Source organism: Grus americana, chromosome 15, assembly GCF_028858705.1.
Source record: "Grus americana isolate bGruAme1 chromosome 15, bGruAme1.mat, whole genome shotgun sequence".
In the NCBI taxonomy this organism is placed as follows: Eukaryota; Metazoa; Chordata; class Aves; order Gruiformes; family Gruidae; genus Grus; species Grus americana.
Window position 1 is genome coordinate 8,401,573 of NC_072866.1, and position 25,466 is coordinate 8,427,038.

At 41.5% G+C, this 25,466-nt stretch overlaps 1 protein-coding gene across 1 annotated transcript; it reads right to left on the reverse strand.

The window, feature by feature from the left end:
* Positions 1 to 4,796: 4,796 nt before the first annotated feature.
* Positions 4,797 to 25,165, reverse strand: LCMT1 (leucine carboxyl methyltransferase 1). The gene is made up of 11 exons (XM_054843302.1): positions 24,989 to 25,165; positions 23,666 to 23,757; positions 22,945 to 23,066; positions 21,366 to 21,442; positions 20,613 to 20,674; positions 12,530 to 12,632; positions 10,954 to 11,074; positions 10,092 to 10,193; positions 9,575 to 9,666; positions 7,453 to 7,550; positions 4,797 to 5,718 (listed from the first exon to the last, which is right to left on the reverse strand). Exons 1-11 carry the CDS (start codon positions 25,084 to 25,086, stop codon positions 5,696 to 5,698), a joined length of 990 nt encoding a protein of 329 aa, XP_054699277.1. The 5' UTR covers positions 25,087 to 25,165; the 3' UTR covers positions 4,797 to 5,695.
* Positions 25,166 to 25,466: the final 301 nt, after the last annotated feature.

Here is a 25,466-nt window from a genome sequence, read left to right on the forward strand (position 1 = left end):
TTCAGCCCGCACCAAGAGTCGCTGGCAGCGACTCCACCGCAGACACCAGCCAGTGAGGTCCTGCAGGCAGGGCCAGGCAAAACCCTTCAAGCATCAGGGGAAGCTTCCAGCTGGGCAGGAGGTTGCAAAGGGAACAATCGACCTCCTGCGCCATAGTTGGCCGGTTGGGGCAATGCAGCTGGTTTTTGTCTTGCCGTTCACTCAAGCTTAAATTATTACTATTTTTTTTTTTTCCTTTAAACAAACCATTTGCAGGGATGAATTTTGTTGTGCTGTCAGTACCAATAACCCAGGCAAAAGGCTGGGCTGGGAACAAAAAAGAGAGAGAGGCAGAGATTCACCATGCAGCTCAAGGGAGCCACTGCTGAGAAGCAGTCACACAAACACAGCAAGCAGCAGCAGCAGGCAAAGGCCATCTCTCCCGGCTAGAAAACGTTTCTCAGCCTTTTTCAGCTAGTGGCTTTCCAGCAAAGTAGCATTGTTTCAGCAATGCCAGGCACTCTTCAAACCCAAATATTCCCTGAAGAGAGGTGAAAGACATATTTATTTTAGTTAGCAGAATCATGAGAGCTAGACTGCCCACACCCGTCCTCCCCCCACGAGCTCCCGAGGAATCACAAATTCCTTTGATCCTGTTGTAACCCTGAAGCACAAGGTGACCTACTTTCTTCACCAGTGTTGGCAACCGAGCTAGAAGAGACTCTAGAAGAGTTCTTGCAGGAATGATTTCCCTTCGCCTAGCTGGATGCTGAACCGTTCAGCTGAACAGCTGCAAGATGGAGAGTCAGACTCATCTAGAGGAAGAGCGAGCAGGGCACCACCGTGCCTTTCATCCCACAGCACCAGCTCTACTCCTGTGCCACGTTCTTCAGTGCTTCCCTCAGATGAACAGATTATACAGGGACCTAAAATAGAAATTGATGAGCAGAAATTCCACCAATATCTGCCTCATGCTAGCAGAGACATCATTTCCAAACACAGAGAGGATTAAACTATGACAAAGACGACGACAAAAATAAACTGACTGATCGAGCACAGGACCGTCTCCCGTAGTGAGCTGCATTCAAATCCCGTTTATATGAAAAATGCAACCCCTCAGTGGTTGCATCTTAGATGTCGAGCAGTTCAGAGGGAACAGATTTGTTTGTGCCAGAGCAGGTAAGACTTCAGCTTGGCTCCCACTCAAAGATACGTTAGAAGAGGCTCAAGGAAAATGGTCTCAGAGGGGGTCTTGCCAAAATTAAATTGCCAGTAGAGATGGGGTTTTTACACTACTATGTACTCGCTCATTTTATTCAAAAGAAATCAGCAGAATAGTCTTGTTGCCACAGAGCAAGCATTAGTCACTGCAGAAGACGACTCCTGCAGCGCAGAGGGTGTCACAGGGCTTTTGGTTTGCTGGTGGGTTGGGGTTTTTTTAATCCCCAGTTCTTACTAACAGAGATATTAACTGTCAGGTAACCTGTCAAACTTCGCTCTGAGCAGATCTGTGACACTACTCTGTCTCGTTTCCCCCATCTTCATATTTAAGCACCTTTGACTCAGCTGTTTCAGATATTTTTTGCATGTTAATTCAAATCAAGGGGTTTTTCAGGATAGACACCATCTCTCACCAGGTGCTTGTGCAGCACCCAACACAGGTAATGCTGATGTAGCAAGTCAGATCAGAGCCGTTTGTGGACGGAGATCAAGGAGAAGAACATCAAAGAGTACTGCAGGCAGAATCAGATATCTTATCAAAGCCATACCAAGGAGTCTCCAATACCAAGTGGTTAGTCATTCATTAATAAGTTCTTACTCCATAAACCACAAGGAAGAAAACTGCATCGATATGAATACACAAGAGAGTAGGAACTAGCTTTTATATACACGAGAATGAAGATTTTGAGAGGTAATCAGAGACATTCAAGGACAGCTAGGTATGCAACGAAGCTGGAAGGGAGGCGAGATCCGACTCCCGGCTGGAGAGCAATGGCACAGCAGCCACCACCACGCTTTCTTCCAACAGGCTCGCCTGCCAGCCATCCGCAGGGACGCAGATTTAACGTGGCTCGTTTCCAAATGATGTAACCTACAGTAGGGTTAACGCACACTGTGAGGACAGAGCAGGTATAAGCCTGCTCCCAAAACCCACTGATTCTGCTGATTAAAAAAACCCATCAAATTCTATTATCTCAGTTCACCTGGAACAAAAGGAATCTCAAATACAGCACCAGCTGACAGATCAACAGCTCCCAACTCAACCACGTTCACCAAGTGCTACAGTCCACTCTGACGGGAAGAAGTAAAACGTTTCCTGTTGTCCATCTCAGGAGCACCTTACTATTTCTTCAAAATGGAACCAAACCAATAAAGTACCCAACCTCTGGTCATGCTTTCACAACATCACGTCTTTGATCTAGCAAATGAGTTTGCAAGACAGCACACACCCCACAGGAGCAAAGCTCCCATGTGAGTCAGAGCATCTGTAGGTGGGAGGCCCTCGTATGCTATACACTCGCTAAAAAGCAAGAAAAGCAACTTAATGGTCCACGGCATGATCCAAAATGCAGTACTGATGAAGTCCAAAAAAGTGTGAAGATGGCAGCATCGAAACGAAAGGCTTACCAGGATTTAGACATGGGAAAATAGCCTTTGGGTAAAGGAAAAGGGCTGAGTGGGGGTGAAGGAGCATGAAGGCGAGACAAGCACCTCAGAATCCCAACCGAAATATGTAACTGTAATATAGCAGTTCTTTGAGGAGAAATGAAATAACTTTCTAAAATGAAGACAACAAAAAAGAAAACAAACAAACCAACCAAAACCCAACAACAACCCAGCCCAAACCACCTGTCAGTGAAGAGATCAAGTGTTATAAAGCTACCACAATTTCAGACAGCTCAAGGCTTGGACTAGGAAAGAAGTTAAAAAGATCAGGGTTAAGTATATTTTCAGAGTATATACCAGGCTTTAGGTATTAATAACCAAGCTTCTGGGCAGCATGAAACCATGTTAGCAGAACTGAGAAGTAAACGTTTACCAGACTGCAGCTCAGTCAGTAGAATCAGACCCATCTTTCATCAAAACATGGGTTGGTTTCATGGACAGCACAGCCATAATAAAAAACCTGCTGTTCCAACTGACAGTGACTGTCAGCAAAAGAGGAAAAGTGCTGCAAATACAGCAAAACTGACCGAGATTCTTGAGTTCTTTCAGCTTTTCTCAAGCCCCTATCTCAGCCTAGGAAGTGACCGTTGCCATTTTGTCAGTGTCACACTAAAGTTCACAAGCCCTTTCAGTTGTCAAGCTCTGCCTCCTAAACAAAACCAGGACATTACAGAGGGAGGACAAACACGTTTCTCCCAGGAACCTTTTCTGGTTTTATGGTCAGAATAGGAACTGCAGATATAAAGCACTGGCAGTTTCAAATGAAGTTTTACCCACATAATTTTGCTTTTGTGACCCTGACAGTCTTGTCTTCTGGCAGTTACCAGAGTTGTCTTTACTCAAACCTGAAGTCCCAGTACTCACTTACAGATCTTTAAAAGTGAGTTTCTTGCACTGACCTCCTGAAGGGGCAGACGCCAAGAAAGCAATTGCATACTGGTATTCCTTTTTATGCCAGAGGAGTATCTACTCTTTACTGCTCTTTAACCTGCTACACAGGTTAACTCAGGAGAAACTGCACACTGAAGATGAGAATGGAGGCATGATGGTCTTTTTCTTCTTCCAGGTCTCTCCCATAAATGCTCTTTAGCTAGGCAGTAAGTTTGGAGGGACTCAGAGGTCAAATTAAGACAGATTCATAGGTCCTTGTTGAATTTAGCTCCTTGGGTTCATGTTAGGGTAAGACAGAGCTATTGCACAGTAGGAATGAAAAATATTCAAAAACTCTAAGTAACAACAGCGTGAAACCAGAAAGCAAAACCCAGAAGCTGTGGGCCACTAAAGGCAGGAGGCTAACTGCCCCTGCTTCCCAAGAAGCAGAACGGCACATCAGCAAGTCTACTTCCCGATCTAGACAGCAGGCAACTGCCCTGGGAAACCACCCAGTGGGAAACCCTACAGTCTCTGGTTACAGCTGCTGCGCTCAAGAAGGAACTTTGATGCTAAGGTGAAAAAACAAGACACACCCTTCTGGTCTCCTCCATCAGCAGAGAGAAAGGGTCAACGCTAATGCAGACACAGCTTGCACGCCTCTTAATAGAAAAGGGGTACAGATAAGCCCAAACACCTAAAATGTGCAAGTATAGGCATACCATTGATATTGTTATCTAGGAAGCAAAGGTTATAAGCTCCTTTCAAAATTGCACAGAGAGTCCATCCCTTCCCTTTGGGGGCACAGAGTTTATGCGAACACTTTGCAAAGACTGAGCAGAGCATTAACCAAAGATTGTACTTCTGTGCCTTGTCATTTAAGAAATCAGCTTGACACAAACATAACAGGAGGTGGCCTGTAGCTACCAGCGACTAAAATCGGTGACTAAGAGAGAGGAGGGCAGTGAAGGGAAGGCTATTTCTTTTTACTACTTCTGTTCCTCTGAAATTATGAATGTTACATCTAAGAACTGTTTACTTTTTCTAGAATCTCAATAATTTCCTTCCCTACATCTCCAGTCCAAGCCCATGTCAACTATTTCCAAAGCCAGGTATTCTTACAGTACAGAAAGTCACATACAGTATGAAAATGGTTGCTTATGCTTGCAACTGCTTTAAAAAAAACATGCATTTGGTGAGGCATTTGGTGAGAGAGGAAAAACGTAGTCACTAAATCAGACATAAATAGGTAATTTCTAATGAGTAAGACACTAGTCAAATTATAAATACTAAACATTTATTAGGAAGGTTGCAAGATTCAATTTCAAACAACAGGGCAAGGCCTTTTGTTGCCGCTGGGATTTTGTTTGTTTCTTTTAAGGGGAAAGAAAGAAAGAAAGAAAGATGAGAAACTGGTGTAAAGATACTACCAGAATCAGTGCAAATTTAGATGAATTTTTTTCTTACCTTTACCATGCCAGTGCTGAACTGCCAAGCTAAGCCCTTCCCAGTTAAATAAAGCCTGTTTCAACATCATCCAGTTTCTTGTACATCACTGAACAAGAATCACAGCCCTCCTTCTTTCACCCTTCCCCTATAAGAACATACCTAGTATAGCGACAGCCTTGTAGCAACAGTAAAAGCCGGAAGAAAGCTAACATGGTGATACTTCATAAAACTTAACCTGAATGGAGTGAAAATTAACAAAATTTAACCTTCATAATCAGCTGTGCACGTTGCAGATATCCAGTAATGCAGCTCACCAGCATTGTTTTTTCCAGCTTCCTGTCACAAATATATTTTACACATCCACAAAAAGACAAAAGAGGAAAATCATATAATCCAAGAACACTTTACTTTCAGTTTTAAACTAAGGAAGGCAAGCTTTTGAACAAGAATTAGTGACATCCTAGGAAAGTCCGTCATCATATATCTGGGAATGGGAGGCGAGTCTCACCTCATAACAATTGTTCACAATGGGCAGAAAAGATTCATTAAAACTACCAAAAGCCAACAGGACAGTCGACATCAGCAGCACCCGTCACTTTACTGGCACCGCTTACACAGATGCACAGACTGAAGGTGGCACATGCAAAGTCCCATCATTTCTGTGAGCTTGTCTCAAGCAGAAGGCAGTCGCTGTGGCTTCTGGGCCCACGGCTTCCCTCCAGCAAATACATTAGAACGTGATGTTTGCAAGACCTATTTGAAAAGAAAGGAGGATGAGGGGGAGAAACAAGTATTTATTCTTATACTACCTGTACTTCACTACTATTAGGACACTTAAGACACAGGAGGAAGGATGCTTCAACAATTTTTTTTTTTTTTTTTAAACTTAAAGGTAAAGGATTTGGTGTCAGGAAAGGAAATTAGGAAACATGTCGATCTCCACTTTTTTAACCCTTTTTTTGATTGTGATACAGTAATTAATTTGAATATGCCAATCTGAAGGAGTACTTAAGTTATTAAGGGCAGAAGGAAGAACATAGAGGCTGCTGATGAACTAAGTATCTGCCCACACAATTAAAAAGAGAAAGCTGGGGAAAGTACCATTAATGAGGGCAGTAAATTGACTCTAGATAAAGAAAAACTGCTTTATATTAAGGCATATCCATGCATTAGACATTTGATTATCTCCTTTGGGATTTGTCTTTTTTGACTTCTAAGATATGCTGCATCACTTAAGCTCAGCACTCAAATCTGTCCTAAATACTTCTCTGATCTCAGCAAAGAATAATGCTGGAGATCCCAGGAACACTGGCTACTTCAAATAGGTGAACTATTTGGCCTTAGCTCCTTTAGAAATAAGTTCTGTATTACAGTCATCACTTTTAGCCATATGAAATCAAATCGAAAATGTGCATTTCTGCAGCTCAAAACTGTCAAAGTTGTAGGACTTTGGTGAGCAGACACCACAGGCTAGAATCTCTTACAGCAGGAGCAAGAGGGTATTGAAGATCTAGTTTTACCAGCTGTATCAAATGCTTTGCTGCTCAGTCTGGCTGAGCTATACGCACAACTGCAGCAGAGATTCCATCTATTTACATTTGCTAAGGAACAGCAAATAAAATTTGTTCTTGAATACTGCTTTGTTAGGAGCAAGGGAAGGGCAGAGAAGGAGAAGGGGAGGAAAAACGTACGGACTGGCAACCAGAGAAAGACTAAAATTTCTTTAGACAAAGTCCTTGAAATTGCAGACCAAAGTAGAGATAAACTGTGTCTGCAACGGAGTAGTCTAATTTGGACAAATAATGGCTGTAGATATCCATCCTTCACCCAAAACCCAATTCTTTTGATTTTATTATTTCTTAAGCAGCAGCAACATACATAATGCTACATAATGCATAAATCAAGTCTTTCTGTTTCAAAGAAATTCCAGTCTAGGAGAGACAGAATTTTAAGAACAAAAGGAACATTTAAAAGAGTTAACTTCAGAGGGAATTTTTTCCCCCAGGAAAAAGCAGCATGGAAAACTTAGATCTCAGATGGATGTAAATGGGGACAGTGCAGAAGACGACTGGGCTAAGTAATACAAATTTATTTTTATATTGTCAGGACACTGTGATTTCATATACTGTGTGCCCATATGGCACTTTACATGCATAGGATTTGTAAACCTTTAAATTAGCACTGATAGTATAAAGCAGGCAGTTATTTAAAGTAACCCATACGGCATCTTTCAGTGTAAAAATTCTAACTCCCCTGTACTGGACAGCCTGCCTCTTGGGCAATTCAGATGCCTATACAAACCCTCAACAGGCTGTGGAGAAACAGTCACGAGACACCACCTGGAAGGTGCTCACAGCCCCAGTGACAGAGAAGCAGACCCCATTCCTGCTACAGGATACTTCTATCATACATCTGGTGTATGTAGTCCCAGACTTTCCACGTGATTTCAATGTGAAGGGTCACCTCCTAGATGTTGGAGAACATTACCCAGATTACTGCTGTCCTTTGAAGCCCAGCAGATGCAGTAGTGCTGCATTAGTTGTTCAAACAGTTCCTTTTCATCTAGGAATTCAAGTCCTTCTATTCTGTAGGAATAAAATAAAAATTGTGATTCAAGCTGGAGTCTCAGTACAGTTTTTAATGTATTCTTCAGTCCATAGGAGTGAAAACTACGACCAATAAGGCAGTTACCTTTCTAGTAAATTACTACAGGTATTTGTCCATAATGAAGATACCACCACCACCACTACTCCTAGCCTTTGTTGTCAATGTATGAAACAAGTGACCCACAAGATGTTTTCAAGTTCACATCCCTGGAATTCCATATTCCAGGACTATCTGTGTAACATCTCACAAGTACCAGTATTTCTCTTCTAACCTCTTTTACAGCATGTATCTGGTCTTGCTGGATTTAAGTAGACACAATAGTACAGCCTAATGGAAGGAGATTTATCTTTATCAAAGGATTACAGCAAATAGTTGAAAATTACATTTTCTCCAGACAATCACAACAAGTCCATATTATGTCTTGGAAGAGTGATGGGTACACCAGTGCAGCTTCTAACAACTCTCCCACATGAGCTCATGATGAAGCACAAACCAAATGGTACATATAAGATCTGAAGATTTTTTTTCCTAAAATGGTTCCTACCTAGGATTTTTAAAGTAAGATATCTGAATGTCTTCCACCAAACAAATGGGAGAACTTCTCCCAAGCTGTGCTTGCTTTAAAATGTTTAACCCAGCACATTCCTCTCTCTCACTCTAGATTACTTGAATATCAGAGTGTTTATTTTCCATGCTAAACATTTGGAAGGGCTGCTACTGAGGATCAAAAGAGGCTGAGGGGCAAGAGTTCCTAAACACACTCACAGATGTGCAAGTGCTGCCAAAGAACATTTTTATAAAGACTTTTATAAATAGAAAGCATTATTTGCCTCATTAATACTGAAGGACTGAGTTTACGTAACCTATTTCTCAGCACCTGGAACAAGTGGAAGAAGCTGAACAGATCTAAAGTAGTAAAAAATGCTGCAAAAAAAGTACAAGCTATGTCTTTCCACAAGTACCATATGGTACAATCACACAGTCATCATTCCTAATTAAACAACCTATGATTTTCAGTCTCACCTGTTAAGTTCCACAGTTTGAGAAATCCTCATATGTGAATACTTATTTTGACCAAGTTAACTTGTTCGGTTAATTCAGACTATAGTTAATGAATGGCTCACAGCAATTTGCACTTCATATTACTTACCTAAGAAGTTACTCATTAAAAAGTTTCCCCCTTTTTTGCTTTTCTTTAATGCAAAAAAATTAACAAAATCCACGCAGACTACTGACTGTTATAACAGCCTTTAGTTATATCCGCTACGTACTAAGCTCTGGCTATAGACCCAGCAGTCTAGCTCATGAAGATGATATGAATGGAAGATGCATTAATCTTGACAGACAGACGATGCTGTTGGGCACACCTCTCCTCTCTCTCTCCCTCTTTGCTTGCACAGTACATTAGGTCACAGCACTAAACTACTGCCCTGCCTTGGCTCATTACCTAAATATGCTGCCAAGGAGGAAGGGAGGGATCATTTTCCACCCACTTGTAGTAAAAAAATCAAATGGGTAAGCAATCTTACCTAGGCCTACAAGACTGGAGCAAACACCTGGATGTCAACTCCGTCGGGGACATGAAAAGTGGCTGCCTGTTGCTGAGTGTATTTTAGGACTCTGCTCCACCCATCTAGTGTTGTGGAGGCTGGATTTTCACAAGAAACATCTTGGTACTGTAAAAATTCAATACGGCATTTCTGTAGCATCTTTCATCTGCAAATTTCTGTCATGAGATGCTTTATATTGCACCCAAATAAGTCATCACCACTGCCAGTCTACTTCTGGCAGCAATAACCCTCTGGATCATTAATGGTGCTCCAGGCATTATCCTTAAGGCTCTGCAGAGCTTCACTCAGGCACATTCTGTCTACCTAGCTAGCATCTGCACACAGCCTCCTCTCTGTTATACTAGGGGATCCCATACTACATATTGATGTGAACTATCTTGGAAATGGCATCTGAAGATGACTTTTGGCCGCAAGCAAGCTATCAGTAATACCTTTTGACATCAGCCTGTGGCAAAAAGCTGTACACTTTCATCATATCAATGGCACGTGCAGTTTCCCAGCCATTTAACAGCAATCGTTCCCTCTGTAAAATAAACAAGCAGCACATTTTTCAGAGGACTTGAGCTAAAATACCAGAGAACAGTTTTTCCCCCTAAGGATTTGGTAGGCCATCTGCTTGACCTGTTCTTTGAAGAGCTCTTACACACTTTTCTAAGCATCTGCTGCTAACCTCTGTACAGAGAGGACAGCGGGCTAGGCAGAGCTGTGCTCTGATCTACTGCAGGTTTTGTACGACTACGGAAACTAAGTGATATTGAGCAACCATGGCATTGATAATAGGGAATTCATAACACGGATAAGAAAGGGATTCAGCAGGGAGCAGCTGCCCCACCCCAAATCTGCTTTGGTCACTGCCCTGAGCCTTACAGTGCACACACAGAGGCAGAACGTGCAGACAGATTAATTAAGTTTGATATCAAACACACCCAGAGCTCTGTGCCCCTTTACCTGAGAGTCTAAGGACCTGCAGACTTCCACTCCAGCCAGGTTACACTGTCGTCTCTGCAAGTTCTCAATCATGATCTGACCAAATCGATCCGTCATATTCACCTCAGGTAGAGAATGAGACAAAAGTGTTCCCCCTTCCGAAAAGAATGTAATCGCAGTGAAAAGCAGTAACTTGGTTAAACTCTTGAATTGTCTATGTCATAAGATGTACAGGATAACATTAAAAGTAAGTTTCACATGTTCTTACACCGGGTCTCATGTCCCACTGCCACAACCTCCTCAACTACCTCATGTTTATAAACCGAGTGCCAGTTTAATGGTGACAACTGGGCACTGAACACTGACTCTGCTTTAAGTTGTCAGCAGCTTGGTTCAGCCCTCTAGCAGTGATTTACAGCTTGAAAGATCCTGTTACTAATTCCTGGAGTCACCTAGTTCCCCCAAGGCAGCATTTTACTTCTGTTCAGAGAAGCTACGTTCATGCTGATGTGATTTTTGTTCCACTTTGCTAAAGAACAGAGAGGTAATTATATACTGTTATACACTCATATCCAACATTCAGCATCATTTCTTTTTCCTCTGTCTTATCTAAACCAATATTCCATGGTTTTTTTCATAGATGGATTAAGCCACAGTTCTTTTGGTTCAATATAGCCCAGCAATTGTCTTTCAGACTAGCTATATAATCTTTACAATGAGCTAACAGATCTACAAAATACAACACATTACCAAAGAAATTCAGCAGAAACTGTAGTCTGTACAAGAGGATATGGCTCACTCTTATTTTACAAGCAGAACTCCCACTTTTGAGACCAATTTTCATGACAATAATGCAGGTCTAAAAATGCCATTTTTGTTTTACCTGCTCGTAATTTATAAACATCGCCACTGGAAAAGTGCTTGCTGCCCACTTTAAAAGATTTGAAGATTGCTGCGGTGTCATGTAAACCAGCACACACTCCGCTACCAGAAGCGTTGGCAAACTTTAAAACAAACAAACAAAAAAAGAGAACTATTTCTAGCAAAAGAACAAGAAAACTCTATAAAGAATTATTAGCAAGCAAGTAATTTCACGTCCCCAAAATTTCTTAAAAGACCTCCACTTTTTATGAACTAGACATTTAAGACTGAATGAAATTACTTCATCAAGTTGACTAGACCTGGGTTTTCTGCAGTCAGCAGGGGACTCCCGTGGTTACAAAACAGAGATATTAGGAAACAATCTCCCCTAAGTCAGCCATACTATGAACACAGAAGAACGTGTATCCTGTAAGTCTTCTCTTAACTGTGATAGCTTGAACTGCATGCTGAAATTCATTTTGCAGAAGAATTGTACCCTATACACACAATCCACACTTTTTTAGAGATCAGCAAAATTAGGAATAAAATACAAATTGAAAAAAAAAGTTTTCTCTTTAAAAAAGTTCCAAGAAGAATTTTAATTAGACAAATGTGTTCAGTATCTGTAAAATAAGCTTCACATATTATTATCTTACAAAATGCAATCTATAGTTTGCACATTGCCTCTTCCTCCTCCATCCATAAAAAAAACCAAAAATAGACATCTACACAAGTAATTTTCCTTAGAACTATGGAGTTTTAATTGCTAGATTGAACAGGAAAAAGAAAAGTCACTAGAAACAGGAGAAAATCCACAAGGAGCAGCAATGTAGGCAAGCAAGGCAAGATTTCAGAAGATGGAAGTGTAAAGATTTAAATGGCAATTTGATGCATTCTGCTTACCCATATGCTCTCTCCCACCCAGCCAGATAGCCGCTATTTATATATCTTATATTTGAAAGGTATGTCCATCAACCACTCTAGAAACTTAAATCCTGCCCCCTCCAGAAGCCTAACACTTGAACAAGAAAGTCCCAGATATTAGCTTCCAGAGTTAAGTTCTCAAAGGACTCCTTGGCAATCACTTTACCAAAAGGTCTAGGGAACAATAGAGATTTTAAGTGGAGGCAATAGAAAATAATTACAAAGATAAAACTCTGAAACAATTTAACATTGACAGAATTATCCTTCATTTTACCAGTTAAGCTCCCAGAAATCTTCACTCATACAGCCATTATACTAGGGGTCGAAGATGTTCACTGATCTAGGTCCTGCCCGTTAGTCAGCATTAAAACTAAATGCGACTGAACCAACTCGTAAAAAAAAAAAACCCCAACCTTAAAACACAGCTTGCAGAATAGACAACGCAAGGAACAACCTTGCTTGGAACTACCAAGCAGTCACGGCAATGCCAGCCTGTTCGGCTCAGTGAGGCTGCATGAGGTGTCTGAACAATTCCTTCTGCTCAAAGGGCTCAGCAAAAGGTAACCATGGAAATAGCATAATGAGCACTGTATGCACATACTGTATGCCCAAGCCTGACTTTACTCTCACCAGTATACTTTCATAAGCCCTCATAAAAAAAAAAAAAATCTTACTGTATATCCAGGTTATGTTTCTTTAGCTTCTCCTCCAGATCTGATGAGAAACGGAGATCTGCTCCTACTATGGAATATCGACTGGAGTCTAGGCTGTGAGAATCTGCAAGTTTAAAATTTTGAGACTAATGGTTACAAGTAAGAGGGATGGTGAAATTCTAAATTAAAAAAAATACACAGGAACATATGAATTTGAAGTCAGTTAGATCTGTTATACCTAACAATTAACAGCAAACTCTTCTTTTTAAAACATTAATTTCCCTTATACCTGATTGTTGTGGTTTACAGATGGTGATACATTAGCATCAGACTCTGCAACAAGCCTAATCTTTCACTCCGCAGCCACTATAATGCAGATAGGTTATCCCATCCGTTACCATGGTTTCAAGAAATGCAGAGAGAAGAAAAATGTGAAGATTAAAGGCAGGGATTTGGTTTTGTTTGTACAGTCTTTTTAGATGACCCAACATATATACATGAGGAAATGCATTAAAAAAATGTACATCAATTTCTGAAAAACTAAGTTAAGAGTAACAATGTTCCAAATATTAACAATAAACATAGCTATATCAATTAACATAATATAGCTATATAATATATATGGGTATCAGACACAGATTTGGGGGCCAAGAAAGTTATCATTTAGCCTTTTCGTATGATCTAGTGATGGTATTTAAGTGCAGAGTCAAATTAGAAAAAGTATTCTGAGAAACAAATATTCACCCTGGGACACAACAGGCAGCAAGCTCCTGTAAACGCTTTCCGGCACAAAGGAGGAACTAATACTGAAGTCAAAAGACACTTTGCCATTCCAGCAAAACTGTAAGGAAGCCAGCAGCAACATGAGCATCTTGCTATCAATAATCCTGACAACCAGTTGCAATTAATTCAGCCAGATGAGCCCAGTCCCCACAGAAAGCATTTTACAAGCGCAGTATCAAAACCACTTCAAGACAAAGTTCTGCAGGAATAATCAGCTTGCTCTCTCACGCTTTAGCTTTACTTGAATAAAGTCATTAGGACAGAATAGCACATAATTATCCCCTCTTACCATGAGTGCAACAGAGCGAGCAGTAAAATAAGCAAGCTAAACAGTGAAAAAGCCCAGAGTGAGAGTTTAAAGTGGTCTTGTAAAGGCCAGTGGGTATCCACCTGCAGTGGCGAGCCCTGGCACAGCTCCATTTGGGATCCTGCTGCAGACAGACACAGCCCCTGAACGGTAATACGGGAGCAGATGCCAAGAGTGAAGTGAAGAGAGAAACAGAAGCCAAGTGGCTGAAGAGACAGGATGAAAGAGGTTTTCCATTTCAGGAGAGGAAAAAAACCAAAACCTGGGGGGCGGGGGGAAGGCAATTTATTAAATTAAGCAGTGCTTCAAACATTCTGGAAGATGTACCTCCATTTAGTTTTCAAGTGACAATAACTGTCTTTCCATTCCAGCAACGTTTCTGAACAGATACAGAAACCAGAACAGTTCATGCAGAGAGTTACAAGGGAAAAGGAGGAAAAAGGAAAAAAGAAAAAAAAAAAAGTTGTGCAGCAAATGATTCAACATTTTGAGTCAAGGCTTTTTTCCATGTGCATGTTCTGTAATAGCTTTACTACTTCCCACACCCTTCTATTTAAGTTATTATATCAAGGCCATGATAATGGCATCAAAAAAAGGCACACAAAAAAACCCCACCACATACAGGAAAGTATTTATATAGCTATTGGTTTGCTGTCCAGAGGTACCGCACAGCAAGCGTCAGTCACCATAATTAGTATGAAATTAATGCAATCTTCTTGTCCAGCTTCATTGACTTGGACATACTAGCACGTTAATTATAGCCAGAAATAAACTATCAAAATTTTTAAGCGATCCAGTAACAGAAGTAGTACAAACACTTTAGAAGTGGAAGTAAATGTCTCTTGCTCACAGCATGTTGATTTGTCACTGAAGAACAGAAAAGAGCAAAACCTCTCAAACTTTAGGTTAGAAAACTGTCCTTCAAAATGGTTCACATTTCAGTAAAACTACTAACATTGTTTTAATAAGCCTGAACAAACCCCACAGAATTTCTGTTATGCCTTGACATGGTGGGAGAGGAGATAGCCAAAGGCAGCAACCTGGGCGATCCTCGGTGCTGAGCTGTGCAGCCCAGCAGTTAGTTGGGTTTGGAGACGCAGGTTGGGGACACGTGAAAATAAACAGCCATATAGCCATGGCCCGGTTATTTGAAGTTAAATGCGGGGGGGAGGGGGCAACAACAAAACCCCACACAAACACCAAACTACAGCAGGTTTCTTTAAGGGTGATCTGGTTCAGTGGAAATACTCTTTAAACCTTAAAGCCTAATATACTTAATGACTTAATACAGGACTCCTCGCAGCAGAAACTTTTAAAAAGCCGAGAAAGCTGATGAGGAACGGATTGTCTTCCTCTCTTCAAAAGCCTTTTACTCCAAATGCAATCACTTTACTTCCATTTCCAGTATCCGGGCTGCCCGGTTCTCCTTCTCTGGTCCATTCAAACAGAATGTACTTGTTCCTCCACACATTTTGCTGCCAACTTCCCTCGACTCTCCATTGATGGTTGTTGGCAAACACAACCACAGATAGTACCAAGGCAGAGCTGCACACACATTATACACGAGCTGATACAATTGCTAAAACTTGTACATTTTAAACATATCTGAAAGCACCTCGTTAAATATCTCCATAATTCATATATTTCAACATTTACAATCAATACTTTTATCTTGAAGGAAATCTTAGGGAAAAATATGAAATTTACACTATTCAATTTTAAAATGCAAGAAAAGAGGCAAAAGGAAGAAAAGCAAGAGGAAAGAGTTTAAGCCTCTTCCAAACTTCCTTGTAAGATTTTCTGCTAGCTTCCACCTTTGGCCTATATATAAAGCCAAAGGGATGAAGAGATCATACTTAACTATGCAAACAACTTCAAGATTCTAAAATCAGACTGGCAACTGCTCCATCACTTCATACTTAGATAGCAGACACTCACTTATTGCGAGGCAATGCCAGCTGATGATAGCTGGAATTGCCATTGTCCCCAGCCTGGAGGCTAAATGTCGAAGTATGGCCATAAACACACCAGAAAATAATGTACTGCTAGTTCATGGTCTGGCATCAATTTCTACTTTACTGCAGAGTTTGATACTCTAAGTATGAAAATTTGCAAATATGCTGCCACCCTGACTGAGCAGCGTTGGTGCAAATGCATTTTATGATACCTGCCTATCTACAGAGCAGCTGAAAAAGCCAAAGCAAGTTTCAGCTTGGTAGGACAGTCACATGGTCTCTCCATTGATTTCTTCTTATGAAGAAGTTTCTTTTAAATGAATCGACTTTTTTGGTGTTTAAAAACCTTAGGGTTTTTTTCTTACTGTAATGTCACTCTTCTGAACGTGTCTGCCACAGTGATGTCCCCACAGAGGAGAGCCCTGCACACTCCTTCAGATCTCTGCTGCTGTCTTCCCTCCTGGTTGGGCTGGAGAACATCACCCACGCTGCACCAACATGCAAGTCAGTGGCATTTTTTCAAATAAGTAGGGCCACTTTGGTGTGACTCAGGCCCACTGCCCTCATGCTGGCATAGCCAGCAACATTTGGTGGCTTAATCCATTGAAAATCCCATATTCCAAACACTAATTCCTATCCAGGCGTCAATACTTCACGTTGGTTTTTTGCAAAGTTTGGTCACGATGTTTTCTAGAGCACAGAGCTACCTTATGGTTTTCTTTGTGACACTCACACTCGGCACATTCAGTTACGTACAAAGTTTCTCTCTTGCACTTGTCTGAAATGAAGGTTTGAGAAATGCCATTCAGATTTCTTGAGAAATACAAGGGAGTGGAGGAGAGAAAGAAAACAAGCCTCACCACTCCAGCCCACCCCACCTACCCAACACAGACTCTCTCTGTCTAGGTGCACGCTTCGGTTATCCGTACATAACGCAACGGAAAAGGTTTTGCTCTGATCATACCACTTGTATGCATATTTTCCGTGACTTTTGGCACAAAAGTCACAATACAAGGGGTTAGAATTTAGACATCATTGCAGTAACTGAACAGTAGCAGGATTTGCTTATAGTTGCCTTTTGACCTCACTGCAATAAAATTTTTCTTCACAGAAACATGCTACCAACAAGTAAATACTCTGTTTTATGATGGCCCTCAAGCACTCACCCACTACCTTAATCCGCCTGCTGAAGCAGCATTACAGAATCACAGGCACATGAAGTGCAATGTTTCCTTTGCTACAAGAATTCAGAATTTTCTTTTCTTACTCTCTTCTCAGATTAGAGAAACAATTTCCTGGAGGTTTTCCAAGAGACAGCATGCAGGATACTATTGACTCAAACTGATTTCATTAGGATTCTCATCCTAAGGTGTCTTTGGCAGCTTTACAAACAACCAGCCCGTACAATTCTGCAGGCTCACAGGCAGGATATAGTATTGGTCTCAGGCTGTTTGTTAACTTGAACACCAGAACAGGGTACATGTCAAAACACAAAGAGATTTAGTTTGTCTTGCAAGCGCAGGATCATCCCCAACACAAGGCAGACAAGTCACCAAGACAGCAACACCCCTGACGTCTGCATTGGGTCACAAGGAAGTTTGGAAATATAGGGAAAAGGAAGTTAAACCAACTCCCAAAGCTGGGCTAGACATGGGCAGAAAGTATATGAGTGGCATGAAAGGTATTAAGTTCATTGAAGTGTAATTTGCACTTGCAGGGTAACAAAGGTGGAGTTCTATCTTCCCAACGCTAGCAACTGCATCATAAACCAGATAGTGCCACTGAACTTTGAAAACAATTTAATCTGATATTGCCACAGCAATGTCAAATTACTGCATGAATTCACTGCTTTCCCCTGGAGATCTAACATTCCCTAGGAAACAATGAAGCTGTTCAATGACGAGTGTCATCTTGCTGCATTCAAGGGCAGAGGCCACAAATATCTATACTTGAATTGCAAGCCATGCTGTCATTGCTTTGTCTAAAGGGCACGGAGAAAGCAGATGCTGATACAGTTGTCTATTAGCACTAGCTTCATGAAACAAAAACATTCAGTGTGAGAAGAAAAGCAGTAAGAGAACAAGAGTCATGTCAATTGATATTACAACAGCTCAAAAATCAAATTCCAAAGCATCTAAACAAATTATTCCTGGTATACAAGTCTCATGTTCCACACTGCTGATTTGGGTGGGCAAGGAAGGGACAGGACAATCTTCCTCCCCAAGATTCTAAATTCTTGGTCCATATCCCCACCCCAAAAACTACAAGAATGAGTAATATTTCCCTACCTGGAAATGCTGCTTCCTTATCCCCCCCGCCCCCCATGACAGGTGGCATTCCCAGAGCATTGCATCAGTCTAACAGCTATATCAGGTCAGACCAAAGCTCCCCCTCATACCATATCCTGCCTCTCACAGATGCCAACAGCAGCTACCTGGGGAAAAGACAAAAAGAGGGCAAACACGTACGTCTAATATTGGCATCTATGTTGTTTTCTATCTTTTTTCTAAGAATCCTTAAATTTGATTTGGATTTCTGGACCACTACTGAGCCAATGTTTTCATACATCTATTTATTATAATACCCAGATCTTGTATGCAGGCAGCAATAATCAGCCAGCAGCCTATCATTTACATCTGAGGCACAAACTATTTTTTCCACCCATGTGCATCACTTGATATTAATCCACATTGAATTTATCACCAAGTCACTAATTTCACAAGATTCTTCTACAGCTCTTTACCACTGAAGAGTTTTGACTTGCCAAGAAGCTGCCACTTACTAATCACTCTATTTTCCCAATCATTTCTTAGTGTTGAACAACAACATATCCTTAAGCACAGATCTCCATCTCACTCCATAATGAAAATTAACAACATATGCCTACCCCTCCATCCCCAGCTCTTTATCCATATGAGAACCATTCCTTCCACTCACAACAACCGTGCAATTTCTTTGGCACACTTTGGTCAAGGACACTGACAAAACATATTTTTTTTAAATTCAAGCACTATATTAATTGGATGTCCTTTTCCAAGATATTGGTTGACTTCCATGGAGAAGTCCAATAGGTTTGTGAAACATAACTTACCTTTACAAAAGCCATGTTGATTCTTTCTCAACACATTATATTATTCCTGTGTTCCACTAAGTCTGTCTGTTAGTTTCTACTAATTTGTCCAGTAGAGACATCAGTCCTACTGGCTTGTAGTTCCCTGGATTTCTCCTGGAGCCCATTTGAGTCACAGCCGCCACCTTCCAGTTCTCAGGTACTAAGACAGTTTTAAAATGAGAGGGTATATACCAGTTAGTAGCTGAGCGAATTCATTGTCAAGTTCCTTTAGATCCGTAAGAAATCTCTAATCATCCATTTGATTTGCCTACTTAATCCACAGCCTCTTCTAGTGGCACTTCCACATGAAGCAGTTCTATTAATATGTCCTTAAATGAGAGTTCCCACATGGATTTCACTCGAACTGACCTGTGGTTATTGAGTGCCAGTTCAAACCGGGATTCCACAACAGACTTCCACCACCTCCAAGTATCTGGACATTATCCTACATCCCAAAGATCACTGTGTAGTAAAGCCTACATCAGCTGGGTTACAGTAAAATCGCTACTCTAAAATAATTAAAACCCAGCACTGAGAAAGAACAAGAAAAACAGCTTTAGAGAAATGAGCCACTCCAATACATTCAAAAAGTGATACATTAATTGCCATTGACTGCTGAGACTTAAAATTAATAGCTTTTGATTACAATACACCGCTGCAACTTGGTAACTTTGCAGTTGTTTTGCTTTACTAGGGATATCTACAGCTGTCCAGTAACACAGATATACTATCAAACCCTTCTGATTAACCTTGTATTATTGCCTCTTTAACAGTGCTAACACAGCGTATCTCATTGTATCTAAGAGATATGTTATAAGAAGGTCTCCTAGCTGGAATAGTGGTACTCAGGAGCCCTTTTTCTGAGATGGGACACCAGGCTTTCATCTTTTGAGACCTGAACGTACAATGGAGAATTCTGCCACTCAAATGTCACCTAGAAGGTTGGTGAGTTAAGACCCTCTAATACACAGCAATAAAATGCGCATAATATGTGTAAATATCACAAGTCGATGTGTGGCAGTACTCTGATCCAAGTTAAAGCACTAAAAGAGCCTTGGGGTGAAGCACCTACACCTTGCCACTGGCAGCACAAGCACATCTCCTCACTCTTTGTAGTCTTCCTCACCCTTTGGAGGGCCCTTTGAAGCCCTCAGCTAGAAGTGTGCTTATTAAAAGTACCTGTACATGTAACCATATCAGGGAACAGAAAACACTGCTAGCTCTGTTTAAGGGTCACATCTGCCAACACAAATTAGTTGGTATTGTAGATGCAGATAATTACTGTTCCTCCTAAAGGGTTCAAAACAGCTACTGTAGTGCAATATCTGCTACTCAGGCACTGAAAACATTACTCAACGGAATCCAGGTTTTTTCCCCACAAGTCAAGAGGTTTTCAAATTACAATCCTGACACCAAGATAATGAGGCTGTAAGCCAAGACAGTACAACCACACACCACCACCTGAATCTAATAGCCTCTTAATACTAAAATGTAACAAGTGGCACTGGCTCCTCAGAATGGACTTTGCAGGCTGCATTTCTTCTCTGAAGACTCTACTAAACGTAAAGGCTTGTGCTCTTAATGAGACATGAAGACAATAAAGGAAAGCACTCAATAGATATTTTAATCCAGTATACATGACTATCCGTAGCCTTTTTCCTTTTCTGTGACAGAAAAGAAGACATAACTTAAGCTACATGAGAAAAAAGAAAAAACCCAACAACTTTTTGGCAGAATAAAACCACTTCAAGAGAAGACGTTTCTAACATGACACAGAACAAATGGGCAGGAGTCTGGAAGAGAAGAAAAAAGCCTCTTTTCCCTCCCAATTCTCTGTCCAAACAGCATTTCAAACATTAAAAGCCTGCCCACATAGCAGAACAAAATGATCAGAAAAGTTTTAAAAGTGCTGCAGTACACTGCTGACTTATTTTTAAGATGACTCACCTATTAGAAGAGAGTCCCCTGAATGAGATTCCATAATTGGTTTTGACAGGGGAGGTTTTGATCTGTGGGAAGAAGGAAGAAGCATCTCTGAGCAGTTAAGCTTGTTTAACAGTGTGCTTACTTTTTTTTTTTAACATATATATCTATGCATGTATGTGTGTTAAAAACAGACAAGAGAATACCTCTGCCCTCTACTGGCAATAAAAACGTTTGCAAGTTAGACTTGGTAGTAAGTTGCAGTTGAGTTTTATACCCAACAACTCTTAAGTTTTGAGGTAATCTTTCAAGAAAAATCCAGACACTCTCTGCAAGTATCCTCCATAAGCCTTAATGTATTCATTCAAGCAGAATATTCACATATAGTACGAGCTACCTTACCTCTCTAACTGAACATACAAGTCTGGGAATTTACTACTATCTTCAATAGTAAGAGAAGATGACTTAATCACCTCTAATCATCGTGAGGCTTTCCCCTGCCCATTGTATTTTATACATATTATACATATTATATTCTTATAATTAAGAATAAAGCCTGCTTGTCTCCCTAAAGCTTCCACATATCAACTCCTCTAATTTGGAATAGTGGCTGCAGAGTCACATGTACAACTTGCCTGCATAATGAAACCTTTATTCTAAATCCTAGACCATGAAGAGTTTCTCGGAAGAGATGTGAAATAATTCTAGCTTGCAATTCACGACATATTGCTGAATTATATTCAGTTTCACGTAGATAAACATAGGCATTATACTTACTTGATATTATGTATTTTTCTTGCAACTATCATTGGAAAATCCACTTCAAAATATTTTCTAGGGAGAAGATTTTCATCCTGAGAATTGGAGTAAGACTCTAGAATTAGGGACATTCAAGTTTCACATGTGACACGAAGATATAACCTTAACAGTTTTGGTTTAGTTTACACTGGCATTTGTAACAGTAATGTAACTTAATGTCCCACAGTTTAAAAACAAACAAACAAAAAACCCAACAAAAACAGTTGTGAAACATTAGAATGTCCTCTAAGCATTAAGGAAATTATTTACCATTTTATGTAACGCAGTAATCCTAGACTAAGTCACTGAAACATATATTCCAACAATATATTATCAGGATCTAGAAGAGCACAGCAACAGGAAACTATTACAACATTTACCATGCACCTTCAGTGTATTCTTCCAAGAAAGAAATCAGGAACATTTTGCAAGGGTTTATATAGAAAGTGACCACATTCTACATTTGTCCTCAAACCAACGACCAGACTACAAGCACATCAGTATTCCTCTACTACAAAAAAGGGGAAAACCTCTTCATTTCATGTTGTCATTATCTGACACCCTGATAGATAAGCTGTACCAAGTTTCTCCCTATGCAGCAATCCTTTTGTGATGGATATGTACTGCTAGTTCTGGCTTGTCAACCTCATGAATTTCTGAACAGTAGATTAAATCAGTAGTCAGAACACTGAAGTGCTCACTTAATTGGGTCCTATCTTCTGTACATTAATTATACCACACCTGCTCTTTACAAGGAGAAAGAATTGGAATTACAGGCCCCACTTTAGCTTTTAAAATCACTGTTACAGGAACATTAATAAAAATGTGTATTGACATAGTTTTCATAGGAACGCAGGTAAGAAAAGTTTCACATCTCAGAAAACAAAATCATTATTTTTTCCCTTCCACTGACTGAAATATAATTAATTGTGACTGAGCAAAATGCAACTGGCCTCCCTGAGCTTTCTTCCAGAAACCACATTTACAATCCTAATGAAAAGACAAGATAGCTTAGAGGTGTGTTCACTCAAAATACTATCCTATAATACCTGAATAATCTGAATTTTTGAGAGTTACATACATGCATATAGACAGATATATATATTTACATATATAAACTCACATTTATATAAATACTTCATATAAACATGTAAATAGATCCTGTACAATCCTTTACTTTGGTACTTTATTCTTGTTTCAATATAGGATAAAAAAGCAAAATCTTAAGGCTTAAAGAGGATAGCAAATCGTGGAGTTCAGGCTCTGCTCCTGAAAGTCCACTAGAGGTCAGGTTCGTGTCACACACTTTTTGGTAAAAGCCAGTGAAAAGAGCAGCCCACTCCTGCTCACTGAGGTTTACAAGTACCTAAACCAATTGTAAGCCAGGTGAGAACTGAGGCAGACCAGCCAGAGCAGTCTGCTGCAGTACTCGGCCTCGCTGCACGCCTCCACGTTGTACTACAAGATGCAGCACTGATAAGACCTCACAGAAAAGTGTTTCAAATGTCCACACAAATCTTCATCTTCAGCCAAGCCTGTTACTGTCAGCTACCATTACCTTTAATCTCCAGAAAAGGGTATCCATGCCAGCACCAAGATTAACAATTTGACAGTTGCATTCTGTCTTCTTTAGAAAAGCTTTAATCAGATAACTAACTCCATGAACACGAGCATAATAGCCTGTTAACAACAACAACAGAGTTCATTTTTAATTATTATTTTCATATAATACTTGATGTTAAACACTCACTAAAATTTTTAGGTAACTTTGTAAACTTTGCCTATTTAAAAAATGGTGTTTCTTATGAAGAATAATACACTCTTTTTAAGCTACCTAAGGGTTTTTGGTTTATTACTCATAAAATCTGATGCACTGATAAAACAGGATTCCTCGGGTAAACGGAAGTTTTAGTCAAGTTTCACCTCAAACCAAGGAGAACAATTCTAGCTGGTGTGCACACTCTTGCAGAGACCAGAGCTGACATACCCTGCTCTCCTGGGTCAAATCAACATTTCTGATTGCTTTGTAGAGACTACTGCATGCCAAGACACACTGAATGGAATACAGAAAGCAACAGATAAGACTTTTGATTTGAAGAACAATATTTGAAACATTAGATACAATATGGAATTATTACTGTGAAGAAAACTTCTCTTGTTCTATTATGTATTTCCTACACCACATAATACCCAGTATATGGAGGTTCTCTCAGGTGCTCTTCAAGACCAATTAAGAACTCATTTGCACTGTCTTCATTCAGGTTCACATGCTAACTTGCCTCTATTAATTTCAGGTGCTTTTCTTTCTTTGGCTTGTCTCACAAAATATTGGATGTAAGGGTCCTTCCAGTAGCCCACACTTACAGCAAACCTGTCCAGCAGAGGGGAAAAAAATAACAGAATTATGAAATAAGGCCACCAAGATTTACTCTAAAAGACACACAGGCTGAAAAGGTCACACTGACCTGGGCGTGTACATGCAGACAAGGTTTAAAACCTCTGTTGAATGCATGGAATTATTTCAGTTAAGAAGTCATAGAAAGTCTTTTTAGTGGCCTGTGAGCTATTTGATAAACTTCTGTAAGCAAAGACCCTAATCTCACATATTTCCTCCTTGAGGACCCAGCAAACAGAGGAATTGCTTGTCTAAAGTTCCTCAGACTGTACACAAAGTATGCTTTACTCCTACACGTCGTTATGCTATGAACTGTTTGCACTTATTCCAGAACTTCTACGTATCACTTAACACAGACAACGGTGCTATTCTACTCTAATAGAACTTAGTAGTTTTACAAGCGATTTGAAAAGGTAAACTCTCGAAAACAAACCCAACCACCCAACAATTTGCTGCTACACCAATAACAAAGGATAAAACAAAGAGCCAGCAATAACAGAAGTTAAATTCACACCCATGCACAACAGGGCAACAAAACTCATCGCCCTCCCAGCACGCGTCCTCCAGAGGAGGCAAAGTAAAGAATTCTGAAAAATATCAAGATGTTTTTTCCCCAAGACATCAAACATCACTGAAATTTCAGATCCTCGCCATAGCTCTAATTCCAGCTATCGCTGTATGCTGTTTTAGAAACAAACCCTAAGTTGAAAACGGGGCAGGCGTTTAACGACAGGAGCAGGAAGGTTTATGGCAGAGCCGAGGGCTAAAGCTGCCGGTCCAAGCGAAAAGCACCGCCAGGGCCGACACCCGCCTTTCGGGGGGGACGGGGGGAAGCTCTGACCACGGTCTGAAGTTGGCTCTCCCATACACGGCTGAGCTCGCTGTACAGCTCTACAGCTCTGGGTCCGCTTGCCCGGCCAGCCGGCCCTTGCAGCCGCTCGGGCCCCGGGTGCAGACAAAGGGCACCGGCACGGCGGGGCACGGCGGCACCCTTCCGCGGGGCGGCACCCGGGAAAAGAAGGGGCTCTCTCCCCTCTCCTCCAGTCCGGCTTCCCGGCGGCCGGTCCGTGCTTCGCCGCCCGCCCGCCCGCTCTGTCTGCCCTCGCCAGCACCGCCCCAGGGCCCGCGGCCCGGTGCGGGGGAACGCCGGAGGGGCCCGGCCCACCCCACTCCGCCCCGCCGCTCGCTCCCCCGCAGGCGCCGCTACCGTTTGCAGACGGACGCGTCCTCACACGTGCCCCGCACCGCCTCGTCCGCCTCATCGAGGCCGGTGGCAGAGACGGGGTCGCGGGCAGCGGCCGCCATTGGGGCGCGACGACCGGGCCCGGGGAGCGCGCGACGCTCGGCCGCCCGCCGCTGCCGCCACCGCCCCTACGGCCCGCCCCCCTCCCCCTCTCATTGGACAGCCTCCGCAGGGCGGCCCGCCGGAGTGCGGCGGCATGCCACGCCGATTGGTTCACGGCCTCATCCATTCCTATAGCGCCCAATGAGAGAGCACGGGCTAAATCGCCCCGTCCAGGAAACAGCGGTAGTACCGCAAGGGAAGCCGGGAACGGTAGTCTTGGGGGACGCTCGGCGGTAGCGCCGCGGGGGGTGCGGGACGGGGCTCGGTCCCGCAGCTGCCCACTCCGGGAGGGGCGGCCTCCGTGCACTGAGCCCGGCCCAGCCGTTCCTGACGCAGCCGC

Bases quoted from the DNA above. Each gene is read 5' to 3' on its own strand.
- LCMT1 (XM_054843302.1), bottom strand. From the start codon at position 25,086: ATGGCGGCCGCTGCCCGCGACCCCGTCTCTGCCACCGGCCTCGATGAG. The intron at 23,758-24,988 runs GTAGCGGCGCCT...TCTGCTGGACAG, and splicing joins GACGCGTCCGTCTGCAAACG to GTTTGCTGTAAGTGTGGGCT. The intron at 12,633-20,612 runs GTGAGTCATCTT...TTAAACTTGCAG, and splicing joins AGGGGACTCTCTTCTAATAG to ATTCTCACAGCCTAGACTCC.